The following is a 25710-nucleotide window of genomic DNA, read 5'->3' as shown; positions in this document are numbered from 1 at the left end:
AGCGAAAGCAGGACTTTGACGATCCTCTTCGATTTGTACATTAATTTAACCTATGTAATTTCCTACAATAAGAATTTTACCCTGGCTGGACACTGGTGGGGTTATTGGCCCGGAATTTGCGGTTGTAACGACGGCAAAACTGTCGGCGTTCACTGTCATTACTGTGTAAAACTGACGGCAACTTCTGGAGAACGCACACGCGGAAATCGTGAAGTTGCTGTCACTGATTCCCTGCTCCTCCACGGGGTGCGCTGTTGCAGTCCTCGCAGGTGGAAATCAATTAAAATCACTGAATTGACATGAACTACCACCTTTTTATGATCTATTCTCGCTGTAAAAACACTTGGAAAAAGTTAAGCCTGGTTGAAGGAGGTGTAACTGGGGTTTTTAACGGCGTACTATGTCCGAATTACCGCTGAACAACTTCTCTGGCCGTGAATAACTAATGTTATATTCATGGAATGTCAAATTTCTCCATTCCATGATATAAATTCCATAGAGTATTTTTTTTAATTTTAGCTTCTACCTTAATCCCATGTGTATTTCACCTTCTGTAAAATTATAAAAAGTGAATGATAAAACCTGCTCGTTACTTCTTGGTTTGCTGTCTGTGAGAATTCTTCAATGTGATTGGCTGCTTAGCCCGCTTGATGACATCACTGTTGCTGGGCGCCAGGCATCCCCTATAGATGGTGCCAGAATGAAATTAACGTTGGGAAAAGTGAAATCAGTGGCGAGCGTTGTCAGTTCGCTGCTGGCTGCAAAATCCAGGTCATTGTTTTCATTGGTGCTAAATTAGTTTCTAACTAAAACTGAGTTTTCCTTGCTAGAAAATTTTAAAAAAAAGAAAAAAAAAATCTGAACTTTCTAGTTTTGCTTTTTTTTTCTTAGTTGCTTTCCCTTTCCTTTTCTCTTGTGTGTCTGTTGTCTTTGTGTTCTTGGAAATGAGTTGCATCTGCGTGTGTGCTCCTTCCCATCTCTGTCTCTTGTATGTCTCTGTCCTTTGTTTTTTTGTCTCTGCGCTACTCTGCTTCCCGTTCATGTTGTTTTTGTCTCTCAATCTTCCTTTGCTTCTCTCTCCTCTTCCATTTCTCACGTGTGATTCTCCTTTCTGTCTTTTCACACACAAGATCTCGTCATCGTCGTCGCCATCACTTTCTTGTCGTCGCCATCTCCTTTCTCCTCCTTTGCTCTCGCAGGCCCCCCTCCCTCGCCTTCAGGAAGATCAGCTGGTACCATATCTCTGGAGCTTGGCATACCATCCTGCCAATGTATTCTAATTGTTCTCCAAAGTTGCCACTTATAAAGTTCCATTGTGACCAACAAAGATTCTGAGGACGAGTCCTTGATGAGAACTTTGTTGCTGGCCCTCCTTATAGCTCTATAATGATGGGTTCATTGTACATAATTGAAGATGGTGCAAAATTGCAGCCATTTCTAAGTAAAGTGTATAATGCAGTGTTTTGAGCTGTATTATCTCACTTCTCAAACTCACCTTTTATATAAATCATTAATGCAGATCATAAACCTCAGTGGGTAGTGTTGTTTAGGTGCAAAACAAAGTTTGGCATCAATCTAGGAAAATTGAGTGAAGGTAAGAATCATGCTGGTCACTCTGGGGGAAAATCGGAAGCTTTTCAACATTTGATTTAATTTTTCTGGTGACCCTGCCATAGGTGACACATGCTGACTGAAGCCTTTTATTCTGTCAGGCTGGTAATGGTGTGTTTAATCGAGCCAAACTGTTGAACGTGGGCTTCCTGGAAGCACTGAAGGAACGCAATTGGGACTGCTTCATTTTCCATGATGTTGACCTTGTTCCAGAGAATGACTTCAATGTGTACCTCTGTGATCATGAGCCAAAACACCTTGTTGTGGGCCGGAATGCTACTGGATACAAGTAGGTGCTATTGTTGGGTCTGATTTTTGACACAGGATGAAGGTTTAAGGGGCAATTAAGCAGGAATGACGTATGAGGAGAGATTGGGTCGATTAGGCTTATATTTGCTAGAGTTTAGAAGAATGAGAGGGGATCTCATTGAAACTTACAAAATTCTAACTGCACTAGACAGACTAGATGCAGGAAGGATGTGCCCGATGGCGGGGGAGTCCAGAACCAGGGATCACAGTCTGAGGATAAGGGGTAAGCCATTTAGGACTGAGATGAGGAGGAATTTCTTCACCCAGAGAGTGGTGAACCTGTGGAATTCTCTACCACAGAAGGCAGTTGAGGCCAACTCAGTAAATATATTCAAGAAGGAGTTAGATATATTTCTTAAGGCTAAAGGGATCAAGGGATATGGGGAGAAGGCAGGGACAGGGTACTGAATTTGGATGATCAGCCATGATCTCATTAAATGGCGGAGCAGGCTCGAGGGGCCGAATGGCCTACTCCTGCTCCTATCTTTTATGTTTCTATGTTTAAATAAGAAATCATTGTTATATTGTATAATAATCCCAATTGGCTGCAGTGTGCTGACTTGGAGAAACCCAGATAAAGGCCGAGGCCCATTTTGCAGGACCACACTGAGGTTGACCCGAGAGTATGACTTATCAAACAAGATAATGAAGTTGTAAATAGTCGGATGACTGAAAATTGACTCTGGTAATGCCCTCCGCTGTTAGTGTGATGCCATACACAAATAAACCAGTGAAAAAGCACACAATATTTTCAGAATTTCCTTGGAGCTGCTCACGTTCTTTGCGCCCCCCCCCCCCCCCCCGGGTCTAACTTCACCAGAAGTGCGGTGGAAACCTTGTTTAGCTGCATAAACAGTGGTTTCACCGCACTTCCGGCAAAGTTACGGCAGCGGAGTGGGAGCTGCTCCGAGGAAATTCTAGATCATTAACTTTTCATATTCAATAGCAAATCGCTAATCTTGGCTAGGCCATCAAGTTTACTGGAGCGTGTTGGAGGAAAGAAAGGAAAATTGGAAACGGATCAACCAGGAGGAGCAATAACGGCATCCTTGGATCCAAGCCAGACAATTCTGGTAGAGGATGAGAGTTGGAGGAAGGTTGAAGGACAGACTAAAGCTCCGATTTTAGTGCTGGGCGTGTTCGGGGTGGGAGGAATCCCTCATGGACTCCTTGGCGTGAGGCCCGGGCCGTATTAACTCCGTGGTCTCATTTGAATAAGAATGGCGGGCTGCTCTCAAGATGCAGATGCAAATCGGCCAGCTTCCCAAACTCGCACGGCTGGCCCAGTGTCTGAAGAGTATTTAAAGCGGGGCTGTCCCGCTGTGGACAGCAGCCTTCCACTGGCATTGCTCAGTCCACTAGGGGTGCACCTCGTCTGAGTAATAGAGTTAGAAAACTTTTCTTTTAAGATGAGCATTATGGGTTGAGCACTTGGGTGAGAAATTAATTCACGGCATTTGATATTAAATTAATCACCTTTATTACATTTGACACTTTGGCCTACAGTTAGGGTTGCCAACTCAGATTGGATGTATTCTTGCAGGTTTGACCATGTGACATGTAACATGTGGTCATGTGATATATGATCATGTGACATTAAAAAAAAACATTCATCACTGGAACTTCCAAACTTTAACACAATATTTTCAATGGGGAAGAGTGGAACTGAAGTGCCCTGATGGCGACATGTATGCATCAATCACGCCCTAGACGTGGCAAAAGCCAGCGACTGCTGCAAATCTCCACGCTCTCTCCTGTTGAGGTCATTGGGGAAGGTTGAGGTCACTGCTGAGCCCTGGTGAACAGGGCGGTGGTGACCTGCTTAATACGGCTGTGTACCGCATGCTGGGAGATGTGGGCAATGTCCCCAGTAGCAGACTGGAAGGAGACAATGGCGAAGAAGGTAAAGGCTGGAGTGACTTTGAGAGCCACTGGCAAAGTGTGGTCCCCTGGTGCGGCAGGTGGCCGCAGAGGACTACGACAGCCTGCCTGGAGAACCTCAGCCTCCTGAAGCACTGCTCTTCAGATAGATTCAAGAGACTGACTCTTGGCCAATACACCCTGTGTGCTGGGTATGGCCTCCTACGAGTGGCCCCCCCTCACCTGGTATCTTCAAGCTAGCAATCAGTAGTTCATGCTGCTCTGAATTCAATGATAAATTGGGTGTAGTCTTACTAAGAATTGTTTTCACAACACCCCCTAGTTCAGTAAACCAGCAGGTTCTGTACTAAGGTGTGGATAAAATAAATATGAGGGTTTTCATTTCAATAAATGTTCCTATTACAAGGGTATCCAGTAAGTGGTGTGCACTTGAGAAATAGCAGTATCCAGCAGACCATCTTCACCAACTGATCCAAAAGTAGATGGGATATTTAATGTGTGTTGGAAGTTAGGTACTGCAAGATCTGTCACTGGGTTTGGAAGAAATAAGCTAAAGAACAATCTATTTTGTCCTACTCTTCTGAATGTTGTTTTAGTTACTCGCTTTAACAGCTATGATTGCACATGTGTGTTTTGTGCAAAGAATGGCTTGCATATGGATTTGGCCATGGACACCACTTCATCCATCAGCACTGCTGTCTGTATTACAGTTTATTTACTTTGCAGGGGGGTCATTTTCAGTTCATTTTTGAGTGATTAACAGTTGCTATGACTGGTCTCCAGAAACTAGGTAACAAATTTAGTTAATGGCAACTAGTATGATTTATTCAGAGCAAGTGATATTATGGTGCTGACATTTTTTGCACTTGGGAATGCCAAGCACCAAATTGCAATGCAAGCATGTCATGTTGCTGTGATAAATGTAATTTGACCTGTCTCACTGCTACACTAGGGCGATACTTCAATTTCCCATACATTATCCTTAAATTGCTAAATTAATAACAAGATCAGTAACAGTTTTCTGTTCTGGTTCATGGCTCCCTGGTAACTGCATTGAAAATGCTCTAATTCATTTTATTTAAGAGCCTTCTGGTTTCATCAAGGAAGCTTTCATATTTTCTGTTGGTGAAGATATCTAAGGAGGAAGGCGATTGCTCTAATACCTTGGGCAGCTGTGTTTCTTATAGAACTTGAAATTGTAAGTAAAGGAAACTCTTTTTAATCTGGGACCGGCATCTGGGACCGGCTTATCAAAGTCCGGATTACAGAGAGGTATAGTTAAAAGGTACCAGAGCCCCGTACACAGCAACAGATCCAGGCTTCCCTGTTGCTTAGCAACAGGTGCAGGAATGGCCACAAGATCCAGGCGTCCCTGTTGCTTAGCAACAGGTGCAGGAACCCGGCCACAAGACCCAGGCGTCCCTGTTGCTTGGCAACAAATGCAGGAACCCCGGTTACACAGCCACGGATCCAGGAACAGCCACTAATATGAAGTAAAACTTACCTGAACCTTCTCCTGAATTTTGCCGGTTAAGAGATTTCCGGTTATTTAGGTGCCGGTAAATCGAGAGTTTCCTGTAAATGGAAAAATGTATTTTTATTGCCTACAAACAATTGCTGCATCTCTGCACATTAACCAAAAGCGTGCAGCTTTTCAGCACGCTGAACACGTGGAGATTTAAATCTGCTGCACAAGTTGTTAACTGTACTGCAAGACTTGCCCTGCATTTTCAGATGAGAGGTTTAAAAGTTGTCGCGGAGGTTGTAGTGAACTTTCAGATGGGCCCTCATTGCACTTGTAACTGCCCGGGACAAGCATGCTGCAGATCACCGGGCAATAGCTTTCAACATTCAGCTGATAGTTGGGGTTTGTAAAGGGGGGCAGCCAGTTAGGTCCATGTCATTTCACTACTCGGACTACAGATTCCTCTAATATGCAGTCCAGCTGAGTTAGCTCTTCGCAGAAAAAAAAAATTGGAGGTAAAACAGCATTTTACAAATGTATACTTTTTCCAAACACAAGGTTGCGCTACAAAGGCTACTTCGGCGGAGCAACAGCAATGACCAAGAAGCAGTTCACCCGAGTCAATGGGTTTTCTAACCGTTATTGGGGTTGGGGTGGTGAGGATGACGATCTTCGCATAAGGTAAGTCAGTGCAGCTGTACACCTGGTGCGAGTACGACAACTGTTCAAATATTTGGGTAATTGCCTACGTCGGATTATTCTCAGTAGCTTGATTGTTCCGCTATCTTGCATGTAAAAGTACACTCGAGTATGTACACAGCCAAAAACAAATTCCGAGCCTGATTGTGTTAACTGCTCTCTACCGACCATAATCTGATCTCAAAGTATCTAAAATGACGGTTACATTGAGGTAGGCTCGGTAATGTGCAGCACAGGCTGGGCTTTGATATTTTGAAGTCTTTCCCACCTGTTGTAATAAATATTTTCATTGCAGTCATACAATGCAAAATGATTGAAATGAGATTGTTCTAAACAAAATACATATCAAATTAATCTATGCTGCCAGATCAAGAGACTTCTCCACTCTCCCGTTCCTGTATCGTTTCATTTTATGCAGTCGAGTGAGAGTGCACTGATCAGTGAAATTAACATTTTCCATCTCTGATATTGTAGGGAAAACACTGGAGCCTGTTGTTAAATGTTCTGGCTTTATTTTCTAAGTGAAAATAAGAATTCTGAGCCAAACCAATTTACTGGAGTTTTTTTAGGAAGCAACACAATTGTTAGATGATGCATTCCTTTTTTAAAAAAAAAAACAAACATTTAAGGTGCCTCGCATGAGACTTATTGACTTGGAAGTTTTTGGACTACAAGGGGATACATGAATTGGATAATAAATTTGGTTAATAGGTTAGTGATCCGTACTATTAATTTGTATTGGATTGCCCTGACCAGTGCACTATCCTAGTTTTCAATCCTAGGACTGCAATTGTTCAGAATATCTACTATTTATACAGCACCTTTCATGACCTCGGGACATCCTAAAGCATTTTACATGCAGTTGTGTGTATGTATGTTTGTGTATAACTTCTGGGATTTATTATCAGGATTTTTCCAGCACAACTCATCTAGTCATGACATTACATACAGGAATTCATCAAAGAAAAAAATTGCATTTATATTACACTTCCCTCTTCTCTCTTAGGGAGTCCCTCGGAACCGAGGGTGTCCTTGAAGCGTTTCCTCTGCCCACCTGGGACTCTCTTGCCGTGCCGGAGTTCTGAGTAGAGCGCTTGTTTTGGGAGTCTCATATCGGGCATGCGGACGATGTGGCCCGTCCATCGGAGCTGATCGAGCATGGTCAGAGCTTCGATGCTGGGGATGTTGGCCTGAGCGAGAACACTGATGTTGGTGTGCCTATCCTGCCAATAGATTTGCAGGATCTTGCAGAGGTGCCTGCTGTACAGGGTCCATGTCTCTGAAGCATACAGGAGGGCGGGAAGCACTACTGCTCTGTAGACCATGAGCTTGGTGCCGGGTTTGAGGTCCTGGTCTTCAAACACTCTCTCTTCCTCGGGCACTTCCCACATCCACAGCACACCCCAAAATCATTCAGTCAATGGTTTACATTTGTAAGCAAATGCAGCAGACAATTCCAAGAAACAGCAAATGAGATAAGTGACCAGATAACCTATTTTAGTGGGTGCTGAGAGAGAATTTAAAAAAAAATTCATTCACGGGATATTCATAGAAGATAGGAGCAGGAGTAGGCCATTCGGCCCCTCAAGCCTGCTCCGCCATTTACTGAGATCCTAGTTGATCATCCAATCTCAGTGCCCTGTCCCTGCTTTCTCCCCATATCCCTTGATCCCTTTAGCCTTAAGAAATATATCTAACTCCTTCTTGAATATATTTAATGAATTGGCCTCAACTGCCTTCTGTGGTAGAGAATTCCACAGGTTCACCACTCTCTGGGTGAAGAAATTCCTTCTCATCTCTGTCCTAAATGGCTTACCCCTTATCCTTAGACTGTGACCCCTGGTTCTGGACTCCCCCGCCATCAGGAACATCCTTCCTGCATCTAGTCTGTCCAGTCCTGTTAGAATTTTATAAGTTTCAATGAGATCCCCTCTCATATGGGCGTTGTCGACAAGACCAGCATTTATTGCTCTTGAGAATTGGTGGTGAGCCACCTTCTTGAATACAGCTGAGAGGCTGTGGGTCTGGAGCCACATGTAGGCCAGACCAGGTAAGGACGGCAGATTTTCTTCCCTAAAGGACATTGGTGAACCAGGTGGGTTTTTACGACAATCATGCTCACCATTACTGATGCTAGCTTTTTATTTCAGATTTATTTAATTGAATTTAAATTCCCATGGTGGGATTTGAACTAGTTAGTCCAGGCCTCTGGATTATTAATCCAGTAACATAACCACTGTGCTACCGTACCCCATGTTGGTGAGGACACTGCTTCTCTTGAAATATGCCATGGGGACCTTTTTTATGTCCTGCGGAACAGGTGGGTGGGGCCTCAGTTTCATGCTTCATCTGAAAGGCAGCACCTTCAACGATGAAATTCTAAGAGATACTAATGTGTCCCAATAATTTGGAGGCCAGAAGAGCGAGCTCTTTCCATTCTGATGTAAAGGCCTCACTGGCAGCAGTGCTGCGGATAGATAATAATTGCAGAGAAGGGTATGAAAGACAGTAGGAGGACCAACCAATGATTTGAATTCCTCCCTGTTCCCAAAGACAGTTACTTGGGTTGTGTTTTATATAATTAGCTATAAATCTGAACACCACACCAACCTGCAAGATGGTGCATTTTATTTAATGCCCCATCTTCAACCAGAAAATATTAATTTATTGAAAGTGTTCCCAGGTAAGTTATTACTATTGAAAATACTCCCTTTTTTTGAACCTGCTACTGAAGAACTAACTTTGAGTTGCTAAATTTAGAGTTGGTTTCAGGGCAATGGCCATTGCGTACTGCAAAGCACTGGAGGCAGCCATCTCTCCCAAGCAGGTGCTCCAACGTGGTGGTATAGGGTGTATTTACATATACAGTTGAGGTGGTGATTTATTACTCTATTAAATCACACGATGCCAGGCTGTAGGTCAGGGGAAAAGAAAAACTGGTTGAATCCGTGTGGAATAAAATGTCGATTAAAATGGTTAACACGAGTACCACAATGCGTTGCCACATATTGGCCCTGAAATTAGGTTTGGGGGCTTGCCGCGCGTGCAAGCCCCCGATGTGCACTTACCCGGCGCACTGACATTTCAATCCTGGCCCGCATTGCATTTCCTGTCACTGGCCCGCTTCAGGTCCTGCCGCGCTGTGCGTGCGTGGCCCAGCAGCGTATTTAGTGCGATGAGCCGGCTGGGATCACGTGAGCACTGGGCAACCAATGGGAGGTTGCAAAAGTTCATTCATGAGTTTGATAGTAAGAACTGTCAAACTCATGAAAACTCCTGGCCCCAAAACACTACTTAAACTGGAAAGAAAATTTAAAAAAAACATCGCACTACTTAAATGAACTATAAATAACTGTAAAAAAACTATTTTAAACAATAATTTTAAATTTTGAAAAAAATTATTATATAAAAAATTGGGGTTAAAATACACTTACCTTACTGTAAAGTCTTCAAAAATAATGAACCTGTGGAAAAATTTTCTAATTTTACTTAATAGACCACTTACCTGTTAAAAGTAAGTACTTACGGCTGCTTTGTTCACGTGTAAAAACCGGAGTCTTTTCCCCACGGGCAACTCTTCAAAAAAAAAAAGGAAGTTCAGCGCGCACGCGCTACCTGAAACCTCTCACGCGTTCCGCCTCTTAACCCCTTGGGTCAGAGGACAGGAAATGCCGGTTTTCCCCGCATGCGCTGTGCATGCTGAAAACTGGCAATTCCTCCGGGCCCACGCGTGAGTACCCCGTCCGTACTCGCGCGTTGGGACAGGAATTACTGGCCCATTAACTCGGGGAAGTAAATAACCACTTTTTTTCCTTCAGAAAAGTGTCTCTTTTTATTTGTCACGCGTTAAGTGCTTTGTACCAATAACCAGTTTTATTTATCTCAGAGTTCAGCTGCAAAAACTGAAAATTGTGCGCCCCGCTCTTGAAGTAGCCAGATACACAATGATTTTCCACACAAGGGATCATGGAAATGAAGTCAACCATGAAAGGTGGGTTGGGATGGGAACTGGTCATCCCTATGTTTGTAGCTATGCATGTTTGTGTATTTGCTTTAGTATGTATAAAAGCCTAATTTGGTGTCTTGGATCTGAGATGCACGCTGGTCACTGTGCCCCTGTTACAAAACAACCTGTGGTGTTTTAGGTCTGGGACTAAATTTGTTCTTTGTCCTTAATGCAAATACCCTGGTGAGTTGCACAGATACTTGTATTATCATTTTGGTAGGTTGGCTACAATTTTTGTAAACATCAGCTTTTTTGTTTTTTGATGTCCTTTATCAAGGCTGTATAATTGTGACTGCATAGTTTTGTTCTGCTTCAAATCCTGACATGCTAATCTTTTTGAATACATGGGTCCACAACAGTCCCAGTTAAATCAAAATGTCTTGTGATCAAGTTGTCTGCACTGGAATGATGGAGTTTGGGGGAAAATAAATATGCCCCAAGTGTAATTCTGCCCCAAAACTGATCGTTTACCTGAAGGAAAGACATAGAAAGTGCCAACTGACATAAGAAAACTACTAGGCACTTGGTCCAAGCATTAAACAAAGCTTTAATCAACTGTTTTACAACATGGAGGTCCTTCACTAGTTCCTGTTAAGAATGTCCTGCACAAGCTGGGCCCGTGCCCGAGTATTTATACTCTCCCTGGACAACGCCACCCGCAGGCCGCTCAGTATTATTTCATAAGTCTTTCTTTCATGAATGACTGATTCATGTTACCAACCATTTTAAATAAAGTTTAAAAATCTAGGAGACTATTGCAGTAGTAAAGTAACAGCTTTAGTCTCGCTCAAAATTTATTAATCCTTTTTTTTTAAAGTTTGCATTTGATTAGTGGTAAATGGGAGCTTAAAAAGATCAAGTATAATTTTTGTACATTTGTTGCGTTAAACATCATCACCTGTGACTAACTCCATTTTGTCTCCTGCCTTCATGGATTTTTGGATCCATGCATTCTGATTCCTAAGTAGTTTTCATTGCCAAAGTCTTTAGAGTTTCTGCTGATAGGAAGTGTGAGGACCACAATGATGGGATGAACTGACTGTTGTAAATAGTCGGAGTGGCGGCACACGCCGCTGACCTCTAAGAAAGCTGCCCACAAAGATCTAGTGATCTCTGTGGCGTTGATTTTCATTTTTCCCGATGTTAACTTGATTCTGGCGCTAAGTCTAGGGGATCTCCAGCGTCCAGCAACAGTGATGTCAACAAGCAGATTAAGCAGCCAATCACATTGAAGAATTTTCACAGATAGCAAACCAAGAAGTAAAATGCATTGATTATCCTTCACTTCTAATAAATTTTATACAGAGCGAAATAAAGATTGGGACATACATGTAGGATTCGGGTAGAAGCTGAAATATCATAAACTTTAAAACAAAATTATATTAAAATATGGATTTTTTATCATACTGGAAAGATTTGACATTCCACAAATATAAAATTAGTTTTTCAGGGACAAGAGGTTGTTCAGTAATTATGACTTAGTATGCCTTTTAAAACCCAGTCACACCTCATTGAACAAGGCTTAATTTTCTCAGGGGTTTTAACAGCGATATTAGAGTGTAAAAGCAGTTCTCATCAGTTTAGTGATTTCAAAAAGATTGCCATCTGCGTGGTCTTCAACAGCGCAACATGTAGAGGAGCAGGGAATCACCGACCGCAACGTCTGGATTTTCGCATTTAACTGCGCATGTGCGGTCACTTTTACAGCATAACGATGGCGAGTGCTGACTGTTTCGCCATCATTACAACCGCAGAATCCGGGCCAATAAAAATGCAGGGCAAATTCTTCTGATTGGAGGATTATTTTATCCAAGTTTGAGTCAGTCGCCCAGCTTGTGTGCAGTTTTGGTCGCCTTATCTGAGGAAGGATGTTCTTGCCATGGAGGGAGTGCAGCGAAGATTCAACAGGCTGATACCTGGGATGGCAGGAATGACGTATGAGGAGAGATTGGGTCGATTGGGCTTATACGCGCTAGAGTTTAGAAGAATGAGAGGGGATCTCATTGAAACTTATAAAATTCTAACAGGACTAGACAGACTAGAAGCAGGAAGGATGTTCCTGACGGCGGGGGGGGGGGGGGGGGGGGGGGGGGAGTCCAGAACCGGGGGTCACAGTCTAAAGATAAGGGGTAAGCCATTTAGGACAGGGATGAGGAGGAATTTCTTCACCCAGAGAGTGGTGAACCTGTGGAATTCTCTACCACAGAAGGCAGTTGAGGCCAATTCATTAAATATATTCAAGAAGGAGTTAGATATATTTCTTAAGGCTAAAGGGATCAAGGGATATGGGGAGAAAGCAGGGACAGGGTACTAAACATAAACATAGAAACATAGAAGATAGGAGCAGGAGTAGGCCATTCGGCCCCTCGAGCCTGCTCCGCCATTCAATGAGATCATGGTTGATCATCCAAATTCAGTACCCTGTCCCCGCTCTCTCCCCATATCCCTTGATCCCTTTAGCCTTAAGAAATATATTTAACTCCTTCTTGAATATATTTAATGAACTGGCCTCCACCGCCCTCTGTGGCAGAGAATTCCACAGGTTCACCACTCTCTGGGTGAAGAAATTCCTCCTCATTTCAGCCCTAAATGGCTTACCCCTTAGACTATGACCCTTGGTTCTGGACTCCCCAGCCATCAGAAACATCCTTCCTGCATCTAGTCTGTCCAGGCCTGACAGAATTTTATAGGTTTCGATGAGATCCCCTCTCAATCTTCTAAACTCCAGTGAGTATAAGCCCAATCGACACAATCACTCCTCATACATCATTCCTGCCATCCCAGGTATCAGCCTGGTGAATCTTCGCTGCACTCCTTCCATGGCAAGAACGTCCTTCCTCAGGTAAGGGGACCAAAACTGCACACAATACTCAAGATGTGGTCTCACCAAGGCCCTGTACAACTGTAGCAAGACATCCTTGTTCCTGTACTCGAACCCTCTTGCTACGAAGGCCAACATACCATTTGCCGCCTTAACCGCCTGCTGCACCTGCATGCTTACCTTCAGCGACTGGTGCACAAGAACACCCAGGTCTCTCTGCACTTCCCCTTCTCCCAATCTATTGCCATTCAAATAATAATCTGCCTTCCTGTTTTTGCCACCAAAGTGGATAACCTCACATTTATCCACATTGGGCAGAAACATAGCAAATGCACTACAATCACCCAACCTGTCCAAATCGTACTGGAGTTTCACGACATCCTCCTCACAGCATACCCTCCCACCCAGCTTTGTGTCGTCTGCAAATTTGGAGATATTACATCCAATTCCCTCGTCCAGATCATTAATATATATTGTGAACAGCTGGGGGCCTAGGACCGATCCTTGCGGTGCCCCACTAGTCACTGCCACTCGGAAAACGACCCGTTTATTCCAACTCTTTGCTTTCTGTCCGCCAACCAGTTCTCTATCCAAGTCAATACCTTGCCCCCAATCCCATGTGCCTTAATTTTGCACGCTAATCTCTTATGTGGGACCTTATCGAAAGCCTTCTGAAAGTCCAAATACACCACATCCACTGGTTCTCCCTTATCTATTTTACCAGTTACATCCTCAAAAAATTCCAGTAGATTAGTCAAGCATGATTTACCTTTTGTAAATCCATGTTGACTTTGTCCAATCCTGTCGCTGCTTTCCAAGTGCTCTGCTATCACATCTTTTATAATGGACTCTCCTACCGATGTCAGGCTTACCGGTCTATAATTCCCCGCTTCTTCTCTACCACCTTTTTTGAATAGTGGGGTAACATTAGCTACCCTCCAATCCATGGGTACTGTTCCAGAGTCTATCGAGTTCTGGAAGATGACCAGCAATGCATCTACTATTTCCAGGGCCACTTCCTTAAGTACCCTGGGATGTAGATTATCAGGCCCTGGGGATTTATCGGCCTTCAGTCCCATCAGTGGGGTACCTCAGGGATCGGTGCTGGGTCCCTTGCTGTTTGTGATCTACATAAATGATTTGGATGAGAATGTAAAAGGTATGATCAGTAAGTTCGCAGATGACACAAAAATTGGTGGGGTGGTAAATTGCGAGGAGGAAAGCCTCAGGCTACAGGACGATATAAACGGATTGGTCAGATGGGCGGAAAAGTGGCAAATGGAATTTAACCCTGAAAAGTGCGAGGTGATGCATTTTGGACGGACAAATAAGGCAAGGGAATACACAATGAGTGGTAGGGCCCTAGGAAGCACAGAGGGTCAGAGGGACCTTGGTGTACATGTACATAGATCCCTGAAGGCAGCGGATCAGGTAGATAAGGTGGTTAAAAAGGCATATGGGATACTTGCCTTCATTCGCCGAGGCATAGAATATAAGAGCAGGGAGGTTATGATGGAGCTGTACAAAATGCTGGTAAGGCCACAGCTGGAGTACTGTGTGCAGTTCTGGTCGCCTCACTATAGGAAGGATGTGATTGCTTTGGAGAGGGTGCAGAGAAGATTCACCAGGATGTTACCTGGGATGGAGTGCCTCAGCTATGAAGAAAGACTAAACCGGCTGGGGTTGTTTTCCTTGGAGCAAAGAAGGCTGAGGGGGGACCTGATTGAGGTGTACAAAATGATGAGGGGCATAGATAGGGTAGATAAAGAGGAACTTTTCCCCTTAGTAGGGGGGTCAATAACAAGGGGGCATAGATTCAAGGTAAGGGGCAGGAGGTTTAGAGGGGATTTGAGGAGGAACTTTTTCACCCAGAGGGTGGTTGGAGTCTGGAACTCACTGCCTGAAAGGGTGGTAGAGGCAGGAACCCTCACAACATTCAAGAAACATTTGGATGAGCACTTGAAATGCCATTGCATACAAGGCTATGGACCAAATGCTGGAAAATGGGATTAGATTGGACAGGGCTTGATGGACGGCGCAGACATGATGGGCCGAAGGGCCTCTTTCTGTGCTGTATAACTCTATGACTCTATTTTCCCTTTCTTAATTAATCCCTTTGTCCTCCTTTGTTGAATCCTAAACTGCTCCCAATCCTCAGGATTATTGCTTTTTCTGGCCAATTTATATGTCCTCTCCTTGGATCTTATGCTATCTCTAATTTCCCTTGTTAGCCACGGTTGAGTCACCTTTTTTGTTTTATTTTTATGCCAAACTGGGATGAACAAATTCTGCAGCTCATCCATTCGGTCTTTGAATGTTTGCCATTGCCTATCCACCGTCAACCCTTTGAGTGCCATTCCCCAATCAATCCTACCCAACTCGCTCCTCAGACCATCATAGTTTCCTTTTATTTAAATTGAGGACCCTAGTCTCTGATTCAACTACTTCATTCTCCATCTTAATGAAGAATTCGATCATATTATGATCGCTTCGACCCAAGGGGCCTCGTACAACAAGATTGCTAATTAATCCTTTCTCGTTACATAATACCCAGTCTAAGATGGCCTGATCTCTGGTTGGTTCCTCGACATATTGGTCCAGGAAACCATCCCGTAAACACTCCAGGAATTCCTCCTCCACAGTATTGCTACTAATTTGGTTGGCCCAATCTATATGTAGATTAAAGTCACCCATGATGACTGCTGTGCCCTTATTGCACGCTTCTTTAATTTCCCTTTTAATGCCATCCCCAACCTTCGCCTTACTGTTTGGAGGTCTATATACCACTCCCACTAACGTTTTTTTCCCCTTGGTATTCCTCAATTCTACCCATACAGATTCCGCATCATCAGAGCTAATATCCTTCATTACAATTATGTTAATCCCTTCTTTAACCAGTAATGCTACCCCACCTCCCTTTCCTTTTTGCCTATCTTTCCTGAATATCGAATACCCCTGAATGTTGAGTTCCCAGTCTTGGCCATCCTTGAGCCACGTTTCAGTAATCCCAACCAAATCATATTCATTTACCTCTATTCGCGCAGCCAATTCATCCACCTGAGTTTGGATGATCAGCCATGATCTCATTAAATGACGGAGCAGGCTCGAGGGGCCGAATGGCCTACTCCTGCTCCTATCTTCTATGTTTCTATGTTTAATAGAACTTTGCTGGAACTAGATTGAAACATGTTGAGCGTGTAAGAAAAGCCAAGGCTCATCTCTCTAATGCTCTAATTATTCCAGTTTAGCAGCTTTCTAATTATAGCACCAACTGCATTCCTAGTATCTTTGTCTCCAATACATTTATCACACTTTCAATAAGGAAGCTCTCCCTGATATGTGCTTTAAATTTATTTTTGTGGTTTGATTTAACTTTTTTTCTCCCCTATGAGAGACCCTTGTTGTAAATACATTTTATGTTCTAGTACTCGTACTTGCTCAGAAAATAAATCGATTTATGAGGTTTTTTTTGATTGATCGTAGCACTTCTCACACTTCTGTTCACCTTCACAGGATGATGCTACTAAAGAAAGTTCCACAAGTCTGGAGCAAAGATGGTTTGAACTCCTGCTCCTACAATTTGCTAACACAAGAGCATAAACCCTTGTACATTAACATCACCGTGGACATAGGTGATCCTCATCACAATCCAGAAGTTGCTGCCTAAATGCAGTATTCCTGCTTGCACTAATGAGTCACGGGTGCTTGACTGCTGTTCAGCTGGTGTACCGATTCTCCTTTTTTGATCAATGAATAGATCTGCAACCTGCAGTAACTCTATATAAGTGACATTTTATATGCTGCCTGGAAATCAACAGGAATGAGCCGTGGGCAATGAAACTTGAACCATTTTTTGAAAATGAACCGAACCCTGTTAGTTGATACTAGATTTAGGTGAATGAAGCAAATAGAAATTGCTCAAACATTATATACCTTTAAAATTTAATCTGGGTGTTGTGAATTTCTGGGTCAAAATGCTGCAACTCCCTACCTAACCGCACAGCACGATGGGAGTACCATCACCATACGGACTGCAGTGGTTCAAGATAGCAGCTCACTAATACCTTCTTCTCAAGGGCAACTAGGGATGGGCAATAAATGCCAGCCTTGCTAGTGACACCCACATCCCAGGAATGAATAATACTTTTTCTTTAGGATGTTAGACAACTGTATCGAGGTTTTGGATTTGGTGAAGGCTTTATTTTATTCCCTTTTGAAGACTCCAGTCAGTGCTTTGCTGCACCATCAGTGATCTTCGAGGTGGTAATCCAACAAGTACTATTAACAACTGCTAATAGTTGAGGACACACATGGTGGACCAGCTGTGATGCCTGTCTCCCTGGACTCCCAAGTTCTGACTACAGACGCGATGTGAGAAATTCCCATTCTGTAATCACCGGACAATATTTTGTTGGGCTAAGCTTTGTATCACAGAAGTGTTTTTCTGAAGTAAAAAGTAAAAACAACTTTCTTACGAATGGCAAAAAAAAAACACACTGACCCACTGGCATTAAAAGGGGACCAAACCCTGGGTGCAAGTAATTACTTTCAGTCTCTTACTTGGGCTTCTCTTCGTATAACGAAAATCATTAATGATTTTTGTTATGTTACTCTTCTGGTCAGACCACTCTATGCTCACTTATTTGGCTGTTATGGGTTACCGTCATTTCCTGCTTGCTGAGTATGTAGGATGTCATCATTGTGGACACTCCATTCCTGTGTCAAGTTCACTTCTTCTGATAATCATTAAACTACTAAAGAGCTTTCAACAGGAATCCGAAGCCTCCAGTTGAGTGTAGTTTGTATGACTGGACGCCCTAGAAATTGTTATTGTGGAAATACCATCATGTGTTAATGAGTGACTATACAGGCGGAGACCACCGGAGGTCCTCCACCACTGAAACATAACACCAGTTCCAGAGTGCAGCCTCGTGATACTTATTCATGGTCACAGCATTTCTCTTTTATGATGGATGGCTTGAGCTGCACCCATAACTTGACACAAGAGTGTAGCCATTGTACATGAACATCACATTGGGCACAGACGATCCTCATCACAATCCTCCAGTTTACTATCCAAAGCTGGAGCCCTGCAACTATCAGTAACAGCCCACTGATATTTAGTTAAATGAGTCATGAAGTGGGCTTGTAGAACTGGCCTTGTATTTTAGTGGTGAAGGAGCTTACGCCGCCGGTATCATTTCTTTAGTTGCCCATTGAAATTGTGATGCTCCCACATGACACTCAGTAATAGAAAGCCCGCCAGTAACACAAATTGCATCCTGCTAGAGGTTTATTGTCCCATTAAATGCTGTCTCCTGGTTTATATTTTGCCTACACAATATTGAGAGTAAATGTAGTCACCAGTAATTTCCTTCTGATTGGCTGCCGTGACCTAACCCCAAACCATGTTTATGCATTCATTTGGCATTTTTCACTGATCTTCCACCAAAGCTATGGTGGCTAATTGGGAACTTCTGCGACTGTCTCCAGTGTCCTTTCGCACATGGCTAAATTACAGGTAGGCGAGCTAGAAAAATATTCTTCACTTGCTTTGAAAAGACTGACAAATACAATTAATTTGCTATGTTATCCTTGCATACTATGATCCTTAAATTGGGCTGTTGTATACAAGTGCGCAACCTTTTCCATAACCCCAGTCCTGTTGCTCCTCCAACAGCGAATCCACCCTTAATATCTGTCCTGTCGAATAAAATCTCGAGAACTCTGCCAGCTTCCATAATGAGAGCCTGAGCTGAGCACTGCAGGGCAGGTTTTCTGGCTCATTAAGGAGGTTAGGAATCTGGGAGCGAGGAGGGTGGTGAGTGGGTTGGGCATTGACATTCATCGCTCAGATTTGGATCTGAATCCATTCCAGACTGATCGGATTAAAGTCTCTCTGCCTGCTGTAAGGATCCTATAGACATGAAAGGCATTAAGGGGGCATGGGGAGAGAGCGGGAATATGGTATTGAGGTAGAGGATCAGCCATGATCATATTGAATGGCGGAGCAGGCTCGAAGGGCCGAATGGCCTACTCTTTTTCTGTGTTTCTATAGGCCTACAGCAGAAAGGCACTAATTGATATTCTCATTCAAGCCACAAATGACTGATGTGGGAAATGTGGGGCGGGGGAATGGCCCACTGATGCAGTGTTCTTTTGATATTGGGGCTAAGACCCATTGTTGGGACGGAGTAAAGTAAGCTTTTACTCTGCATCTAACTGTGTTATACCTGACCTGGGAGTGCTTGATACTGGCCCTGGATGCCTGAAATTACAAGTTTTTCATTCCACAGCGCTAACACCTTCATCTTGATGAGCACAAAGGGGAACAAATATGTATTCCTACTCCTACAGTGCTCACCTTGGGGTAAATTCAGAAATTGCATGCTTCGAGCAGCGTGGGTGCTTGAAGGGAGTATAGGTTGGAGTGTCGGTGTATCGTAGTACTGTCTTTAGACTGTGCTCCCTTCACGTGCAGCTCAATGCTAGGAGCGTGAGATTGCTAAATTTGCCCTCCTGTTTCATCATGGAAGTTAGCAGCTGTTGTACACTGCCTGCATTATATTCAGTGATTTCAAGAGGATTGGCCAATTCAGGGAGCAGATGAGGAAGCAGGGTTATGGAATCTAGCCAATATTAACTTTTAACCAATACCTATCGAGCAGTAAGTTGTGCATGTACAAGGTATGCAAAATAGACTGCAAGTGAAAAATTAGTCCATTTTATAGATATGTTTTTTTCGCTGTGATGACTATAAAATGGAATCGCAGCAGTTTTTCATTGTCTTTTAATGGGGTTTTAGAAATACATAGATGGGAAAATTCTAAAATCTGGTGGTACAATAAAATAAACCACAGATTGGCGTTCAGTGGTCAATATACATAGCTTCGGTCCTGAGAGGTAGATAAATTGATGAAACAGCTGTACTTCTGCATAAATCATGTTGAAGTGGTTATATAACTATATCTTGAGTAGAAATTGGTATGCTTTGCGCCTGAAAAATGGGTGGAAAGCAGACCATTTGGCAGCGGGATGCGATGTGCCCAGTCTGCCCAGGTGTTAGTCCCACTGCCAAATTTGTGGGGCCCATCTTGATGGTAACCCAAGCGGATGCCTTTAACAGGCAATAGGCCCTCGGGAATGGACCCCTTTTGACAAATTGGTCACTGATGAGAAGGGCAGACGTTGGGCCTGTCCGGCTCGGGATTCGTCAGTGCCCACCCCCCCCCCCCCCCCACGACCACCAAGCAAGTATAAGCTTTACTAAAAACACACCACCTTATGGATCCAGGAGGAAGAGGAATTGTGCTCTTTTTCCCCCCCCCCCCCCCCCCCCCCCCAACGATTCCACAGATGTCATGACCGAGACCCCCATTACCCCGGGACTCACCAGAGGACTGCTACCAGCGAGGCAGGTGACCTAACATTGATGTGTTCCCGTCGGGTCAAGCTGCCTGTGGAGGTACAACCAGCATTGGCAGCTCGCCCCAACTATTCAGCTGACGCCCGAGACCCCATTTCTATCGATCCTCAGGCCTCTTGGTTCGGGTGAACGCTGCCTTCGTAGCCCAGATTAATTTTTACTCCTTGAGCTCCATAATGCAATTACCGCATTACTGGGGGTGGAGGAGGGGTGAGAAAATACAGTACTTTAACTGTGAGTTTAATATGCTGTATGAATATCTTCTGTATTGTACCTCATGTCTCCCCACAATTTTTATTAGCCTATTCCAGTCTTAATTAGGATTTTAGAAAAATAACGTAGAAATATTTTTATAAATCCATTCATCAGCTGTTAATCTTTTATGAAATAAATAGTTTGATGTAGGCTATAAGGTGATTTGATATAAGGATACGTGTAATTGTTACCAAGCTGCCATGTATGGTGTAAATTGAGATCTGCATACAATGAGAGGAAGGAGTCTTGTATTTTAATAAAATGTTAGATTATTGCTAGCGCTGTTACTGCAGATGTGTGTGGGTAGCTGAGATCAAGGTTGTTAATGTTAACCAAACGCAGATTGGGTGACCGCTTTGCTGAACACCTCCGTTCAGTCCGTAAGGGTAACCCCGAGCTTCCGGTCACCTGTCACTTTAATTCACCGCCCCATTCCCACTCGGACCTCACCGTCCTTGGCCTCTTGCGTTGTTCCACGGAAGCTCAGTGTGAGCTCGAGGAACAGCACCTCATCTTCCGATTAGGCACTTTACAGCTTTCCGGACTCAATATCGAGTTCAACAATTTCAGATCATAACCTCGGCCCCCATTACATTTTTACTTATTTTTTATCCACACCTTTGTTTTGGTTTCCCCCCCCCCCCTTTTTCTCTCTCCCACATGGCAGCTGGCTCCCATTCTGCCAGCGCATTTTACACCTAATCGAGAGCCATCTTTTGTCTCCACTAGTCCTATCACCATCTCGTCTCGCTTTGAATACCTCTTAATGTCTCTTCTCTTTTGTTCTCTCCCAGCCTGGCCTCTTAATCTATTTCATTCCCTGTGCCTCTTTAGTCTTGACAAAGGGGTTTTCACCCGAAACGTTGACTTTATTTTCTCTCCACGGATGTTGCCTGGCCTGCTGAGTTTTTCCAGCATTTTCTGTTAATGTTCTGTTTGGTAAAAAGCTTGACTTGTTTTTAGCATGTTGCTCACTGAAAGTATTGCATCACTCCCCTGCCATAGTGCTGTAAATATTTCCATTGAAGAGGGAAATACCTGGGCCAATTTCTAGGCCATTTAAATGTCAACATCCAATGATGTGCCTGCTTTAGATTATCCACATGGCTCACCTGTACTCATGGTAAACTTTCACCTTTTTATCTTCAGTCAAACACTGTGCCAATTCTATTTTCTGAAAGCTGTTAACAGTGCAGCAAAGGGGGCGGTTTCAGCAGGTCGGCTGCCTGTTCCCACTGCTCGCTTATCCTATCTGTTCAAGTCAATCAAAAGGAACATGGAGTGGGGTGAACAGCCGATTCGCTGCTTGCTGCCTGTTTCCAATCTGACGGGGGAACCGTTAAAATTGACCCTAAAGGCAAAAAAATATATACAGCGAGGGAACTTGCCTGATTTAGTTTCTTTTTATTCTTAGAAATGATCTTCTCTTCAGTTAATTACATTATAAGCGGCCTGCTGTAGTATGTTATGTCTGTCATGTCTTAACATGTAATGAGAAAGTAGACTAGTTCAAAAACTATTAGATGTAGGCTAAGTGTTTCATTGTGCAGTGATTCATTACGCAGGTTGGCTCAAACAGATCTTTTCACCTGCCTTTTTTGAGATATTTTTTTAAGCAAAATTGTGGCGCTGAGGTAGCGAGGATTTCCTCATCGCTTCTCCCTCCCTCTCTCACTCGGAAGCACGGTGGCATAGTGGTTAGCACTGTTGCCTCACAGCGCCAGGGACCCGGGTTCAAATCCGGCCTCGGGCGACTGTCTGTGTGGAGTTTGCACATTCTCCCTGTGTTTGCGTGGGTTTCCTCCGGGTGCTCCGGTTTCCTCCCACAGTCCAAAGATGTGTGAGTTAGGTTGATTGGCTATGATAAATTGACCCTTAGTGTTAGGGGGATTAAATACGTGGGGTTACGGGGATAGGGTGGGATTGGTGTAGGGGTTACGGGGATCGGGTGGGATATGTGTCGGTGCAGGCTCGATGGGCCGAAATGGCCTCATCTGCACTGTGGGGTTTCTATGATTCTATGAAACCCCGTTTACTCGCCCTTTTACAGAAACTAGAAATTCCCACCGTCTTCCTGACCATTGTTGTGAAAATCCTGATTGTAGCGTTTGTCAGGACCGGTGGGGGAAGAAGTGTGGCCCAACCAAGTTTTTCATCCCTCCTTGGAATGCTGTTGAAAATGTCCAGCTCCCTGAAAGTTTGTTGTGAACAGTATCAGTGAATGTTCCCCAGTGATGGCGGTGAGGTTTTACCATTAGCTGCCACTCACTGGGGAAACCCCTTCCCTTCCATTACTTCCCACGCTGGTTTTAAAATGTCTTCTCTGTGCGAATGAGCTGTGGACTGTGAGCATAGACACTTACACCAGCCCATGAAAAGTGATTTAAAGCTGTACTTGACACCAGGGGCAAATGTACTCCCCCCCCCCCCCCCCGTCAATCTCCGCGCTGGGCTTTTGATCGACCCTCAGCCATTGCAGCTTTTTGTTTGTTAGTTAATTGAAACTTAATTTCACTACATTACAAGCAACATAAAACAAATCGTTTGATTTTTATTGCCTGACCAGGACTGTTTTGCGATGAGCCTTCTGTTATGCATTACGTAGTTTATCAATCATAACATTTAAGTTTAGTGATCAGTTGGGGTGCGGTGAGTCTGGTAAGTGTTCCGAAATTATACATTTTATTAGAACTTTGTTTTCTAATTACGGGATTGGGTGATTTACTTGGCAACAGAACTGCTGTAATTGAGTATTTTGTAACTATTTTGAGAAAAAATATATTTTATTGAATTTTCATTGCACAAATGACCCATAGAGGTGTGCAAATTGGGCAAGTACCTTGTACGATAATCTTTTTACAGACACAGTGAAACACAGACAGCCACAATGTTTTATTAAAGTCTTCCTTTCCACTTGTATCTGTTTGTTTGTATCTCTCTCTCAGACTCAGATGAAGAAACTGTCCTCTTCACCAGATTTCTTTTATGCACTTTATAGCAAATACATGGTTTTAAAAAAACAACTCGTCTTTAAAATAAAGTTCCTCCACCCATGCTATAAAAACGCATGTCCTGTTTCTACCACATTGTTTAGAGATATATTTTTAAAATGGCATTGTTTGTCCATGTAAATAAAATTTAAGTATATAAAAACCTATTCGTGTGTCTCTTTTTTCTCAGCCGGTGTAAAGGCTCGCAACTATATTCAGGCTGAAATGTTGCTGCATTGAATTTGGAGTCCTGATAATTTGCACACGTTTAGTTTCTGACAGCGAGAGTAAATGTCAGTCACCACGGATTTAAGTTGATCTACAGAAATGAACATTCAAGGTAGTAGAAATGCAGGGGGAAGTAGGGGAGAAGAGATCTGAGCAAAAGGGAACCCTACTTTGTGACCTAGCGCGACAATAGGCATTTCTTTTTTTACATAAAAAAGATGTTCTTCTTCGGCGAGCATCCTCTCTTCCTGCCCTGCCTGTTTTTTCTCCACTTGTCAGTCCACATAGGTCATAGAAACATAGAAGATAGGAGTAGGCCATTCGGCCCCTCGAGCCTGCTCCGCCATTCAATGAGATCACGGCTGATCATCCAAATTCAGTACCCGGTCCCTGCCTTCTCCCCATACCCCTTGATCCCTTTAGGTCATAGGAGGGGGAGCCAAGAGGGGAGGGCGGGCGCTATCCTCTCATCTCGTTTTGAATACCTCTTAATGTCTCTTCACTTCTCTTTTGTTCTCTCCCAGCCCCAAAACTGGCCTTTTAATTTGTTTCATTTCCTGTGCTTCTTCAGTCTTGACAAAGGGTTTTGACCCGAAACGTTGACTCTATTTCTCTCTCCACGGATGTTGCCGGGCCTGCTGAGTTTTTCCAGCATCTTCTGTTGTTATTTTGCCTATCACTCATTACTGCCAGTACCGCTTTTAACGAAATCTCCTTCAATAGGTGGCCGCAGGTGGATTAACTGCTCCGATCTCCTCTGTTGTTGAAGTTCCATGGTCAGAAACTTGGAAGTCACGACGAGGTGAAAGTAACGAGACGCGCACATTTGCCGCCGTTGCTCTAAAAATCTGTCCCGCGATGTAATCACTGAAGTCAGAACAAATACAGCTTCCAGTGGGCCCAGCTTGTGCAACATAAACAGAAGTTATCCAAAGCTCACTTCTCACTCTCTTAACTGCAGTCTGTCAGTATTGAGTGGGATGTTTGACATTGTACAACTGGAACGTTTTCTTTCTCCTCCACATCTATGCCACCCGTTAGTGTTGTTTCGGGCTTTCTCCGCTTGTCAGCATTTGGTGACAAACATAAACACAGGATTAAATTTGGTGGCCTGGAGTTTCCTCCACATTTGCGCCCAGATACACCCATAACCTGGGCACAAGCAAAATTACATGACTTAAAAGATTGTGGAACTGTGGATGCCAGTAAGTCCTGTGCCTAACTACACTTCGCCCAAGTCTCCTCGATCTTTTACGTCAGTCACTCAAACCCAATAGATTGGGAGAAGGGGAAGTGCAACGAGACCTGGGTGTCCTTGTGCACCAGTCGCTGAAGGTAAGCATGCAGGTGCAGCAGGCGGTTAAGAAGGCAAATGTTATGTTGGCTTTCGTAGCGAGAGGGTTTGAGTACAGGAACAAGGATGTCTTGCTGCAGTTGTACAGGGCCTTGGTGAGATCACACCTTGAGTATTGTGTGCAGTTTTGGTCGCCTTATCTGAGGAAGGATGTTCTTGCCATGGAGGGAGTGCAATGAAGATTCACCAGGCTGATACCTGGGATGGCAGGAATGACGTATGAGGTGAGATTGGGCTTATGCTCGCTGGAGTTTAGAAGAATCATTGCAACTTATAAAATTCTTACAGGACTGGACAAACTAGATGCAGAAAGGATGTTCCCGATGGTCGGGGAGTCCAGAACCAGGGGTCACAGTCTAAAGATAAGGGGTAAGCCATTTAGGACTGAGATGAGGAATTTCTTCACCCAGAGAGTGGTGAACCTGTGGAATTCTCTACCACAGAAGGCAGTAGAGGCCAATTCTTTAAATATATTCAAGAAGGAGTTGGACATATTTCTTAAGGCTAAAGGGATCAAGGGATATGGGGAGAAAGCAGGGACAGGGTACTGAATTTGGATGATCAGCCATGATCGCATTGAATGGCGGAGCAGGCTCAAGGGGCCGAATGGCCTACTCCTGTTCCTATCTTCTATGTTTCTATGTTTCAAACCCACCGCCCACAAA

The 25710-nt window shown here is 43.7% G+C and overlaps 1 protein-coding gene across 2 annotated transcripts in view; it reads left to right on the top strand.

Moving 5' to 3' along the window:
- Nucleotides 1-18072, top strand: part of b4galt4 (UDP-Gal:betaGlcNAc beta 1,4- galactosyltransferase, polypeptide 4) — a 57953-nt gene extending 39881 nt beyond the window's left edge. For both annotated transcript variants that reach the window (XM_086006232.1, XM_086006233.1), the window contains exons 4-7: nucleotides 1713-1900; nucleotides 5825-5947; nucleotides 9852-9956; nucleotides 16306-18072. In XM_086006232.1, the coding sequence (XP_085862358.1) occupies nucleotides 1713-1900; nucleotides 5825-5947; nucleotides 9852-9956; nucleotides 16306-16459 (570 nt within the window). In that variant the 3' untranslated portion in view covers nucleotides 16460-18072. The remainder of the gene's footprint in view (nucleotides 1-1712; nucleotides 1901-5824; nucleotides 5948-9851; nucleotides 9957-16305) is intronic.
- The last annotated feature ends 7638 nt before the right edge of the window (nucleotides 18073-25710 follow it).

The sequence above is a fragment of the Somniosus microcephalus genome, chromosome 14 (assembly GCF_052327205.1).
Source record: "Somniosus microcephalus isolate GS21.2 chromosome 14, FLI_Smic_1.0, whole genome shotgun sequence".
NCBI classification, from domain to species: Eukaryota; Metazoa; Chordata; class Chondrichthyes; order Squaliformes; family Somniosidae; genus Somniosus; species Somniosus microcephalus.
The sequence above is the reverse complement of the archived record's forward strand: the minus strand, read 5'-3'. Positions and strand labels throughout refer to the sequence as shown.